This window comes from Danio rerio, chromosome 11 (genome assembly GCF_049306965.1).
Source record: "Danio rerio strain Tuebingen ecotype United States chromosome 11, GRCz12tu, whole genome shotgun sequence".
Taxonomy (NCBI): domain Eukaryota; kingdom Metazoa; phylum Chordata; class Actinopteri; order Cypriniformes; family Danionidae; genus Danio; species Danio rerio.
The window spans coordinates 345,001-347,500 of record NC_133186.1 but is presented as its reverse complement, the minus strand read 5'-3'; the positions used below and the strand labels follow the sequence as shown (position 1 = coordinate 347,500).

General features: G+C 41.1%; 1 protein-coding gene across 2 annotated transcripts in view; it reads left to right on the top strand.

Annotated features, from left to right (window-relative positions):
• slc11a2 (solute carrier family 11 member 2) overlaps positions 1–2,500 on the top strand; it is an 18,728-nt gene that overhangs the window by 3,368 nt on the left and 12,860 nt on the right. For both annotated transcript variants that reach the window (XM_073916100.1, NM_001040370.1), the window contains exons 3-4: positions 655–713; positions 2,023–2,138. In XM_073916100.1, coding sequence (XP_073772201.1) covers positions 680–713; positions 2,023–2,138 — 150 coding nt within the window. In that variant the 5' untranslated portion in view covers positions 655–679. The remainder of the gene's footprint in view (positions 1–654; positions 714–2,022; positions 2,139–2,500) is intronic.

Here is a 2,500-nt window from a genome sequence, read left to right as displayed (position 1 = left end):
TGTGTGTGTGTGTGTGTGTGTGTGTGTTTTCTTTGGTTTATATGTCATTAGTTTGAGCAGTTCATCATAACAGTGTGTGTGTGTGTGTGTTGCAGTTATGCAGTATTGGAGCATCACTGTAGAGTAGAGCAGTGGTTCTCAAAGTGGGGGGTTGTGAGACAATAAGTGGGGATGCTTGGTGATTTCCAAAAATCTCATATATTTTATTAAACTCATAGCCCTGTCATATTTTATCCATAACCTGCAGAATATAAAAAACAGGGCTCATTATTTTTACATTTATAATATGTTTAATATATATTTGATAGTTGTGTATCTGTGTGCATACTTATGCGTGTGCATGTATGTGCGTGTGTGTGCATGCATGTATGTGTGTGTGCGTGTGTGTAGTTATGCATGTGTGTGTGCGCGCTTGTTTTTGTGTGCACGTATGCATGTGTGTACTTATGCGTGTGTGTGCTGTGCACGTGTGCGTGTGTGCACGCACATATGCATGTGTGTATACTTATGCATGTGTGTGTACGTGTGTGTGTGTGTGTGTGTGTGCGTCTGTGCGTGCGTGCGTGCGTGCGTGCGTGCGTGTGTGTGTGTGTGTGTGTGTGTGTGTGGGTGGTCAGTGTTCTGTGCTCACACTGTGTGTTTTCTGCTCTTCAGACTGACGGGCACACTCCTGGAGCTCATGAAGACTGGACGGGACGGGGACGCGCTGGACGGTGAGACACGCATCACATCCTGCTGACACACACACACCCTGATCACATCTGTGATGAGTATTGATCTGTCTGTCCGTCTATCTGTCTGTCTATCTACCATCTATCTAAAAACTGCTGTGGTCATTAATATTAGCCCCCTTAAGATAATAATTTTAGTTGATTGTCTCCAGAACAAACCACTGTTATACAATGACTTGCCTAATTACCCTAACTTTACCCTAATTACCCTAGTGAAGCCTTTACATGTCACTGTAAGCTGAACACTAGTGTCTTGAAGAAGATCTAGTCTAATATTATTTACTGTCATCATGGAGAAGAGAAAATAAATCAGTTATTAGAGATGAGTTATTAACACTGTTATTCTGTTAAATATTATTTACAAATTTGTACAATTAATAGCAGAAGTAATAGCACTGTACACACAAGTCTCTAATTCTGTATTTATGTCTCCTATTTGTTGTATAAAATGCACAGCGCTCATAATTTAAAACCCATCAAAGACAGAAATATAATGTAATATATTATGTAATGTATATATAATGTAAAATATAATGAACATGTAATAATATTTTAGTTATAGTCTGTTTTTCCTGGTTAAAGATGAGCCGTGTGTGAGCAGCAGATCATGTTCTGTCGGTCTTTTCTAGCTGACCGCAGCAGATGGATGTGTGAAAGTGAGAGTTATGATGGTGTGGTAACTCTGCAGGAAATAATCAGAGTTTACTGCCGTCGTTTCCTCATGTTTAATGTGCTCTCGGTGACCTGAGCACGTTTATGATGCGCTATAATCTCTGATGAACTCACTGACTCTGCTCATTCCTCACACGTCCTGCAATAATCTACAATAACACTGTCAAATAGGTGCTGTAAACCGCATGAGGGAATCTCTTCTGCTGACTGAGCCGCGTTTATTTAATCGAAAATACACCGATGATAGAACACAGTGTGTGTCTCTGAATATGTGTGTGTGTGTGTTCTGCATCGTGAGCATGTGAGTGTATTATACTGCAGGAGACGTGTGCCTCATGAATGAGTGTAATGACGGAGATCGTTAACTCTGCAGGATGTTCAGTCTTAATTAGATGAGTTAATGAGTGTGTATTTGTACTCTAAAACCTCTCCAAAGTTGTGTGTGTGTGTGTGTACCTTGTCTGTACAGTAGAAACATCATTGTGTGTATGTGAGTGAGCAAACGTGCGTGTTTATTTGCATATGTGTGTATCTGCACTGTTTGTGTGTGTGAGAGTTGTGAACTGAAGCTCAGTCAGTGAATCTGCTGTGTGTGTGTGTGTGTGTGTGTGTGTTTCAGAGAGCGTCCCACAGGAGCCTGACCTGTACAGTCCCGTGTCCCCCGTCCCGCAGGAGGAACCGGTCTCCACATATTTCGAGGAGAAGGTCCCGATCCCTGATGATGGAACAGAGAAGGTGAATTCAGCATAGAGCAAATCCAGTTACATGTTTACTGGATACTTTACATGAGCCACAGCTCAGTTTGAGCTTGATCAGCTTCTCTTAAATCTTTAGAGGAGCGCTTATCACAAAAGAGGAGACCACAGTCTGTGACACAAATGACGTTTATTGCTGGAATGCTATGGTGAATCTGAAAGCTGATGCTTCTTTACATATTACAAGTACAACTTTCAGCGCTCATTGTGATTATTATGGCAGTCGTTTTATCACATTACATTTCATCATCACATCGCATTATCACATCCCATCAAATAACATTATCACATTGCATAACATTAGCACAGTACGTCCCGTTGCATTATCACATCACATTATCA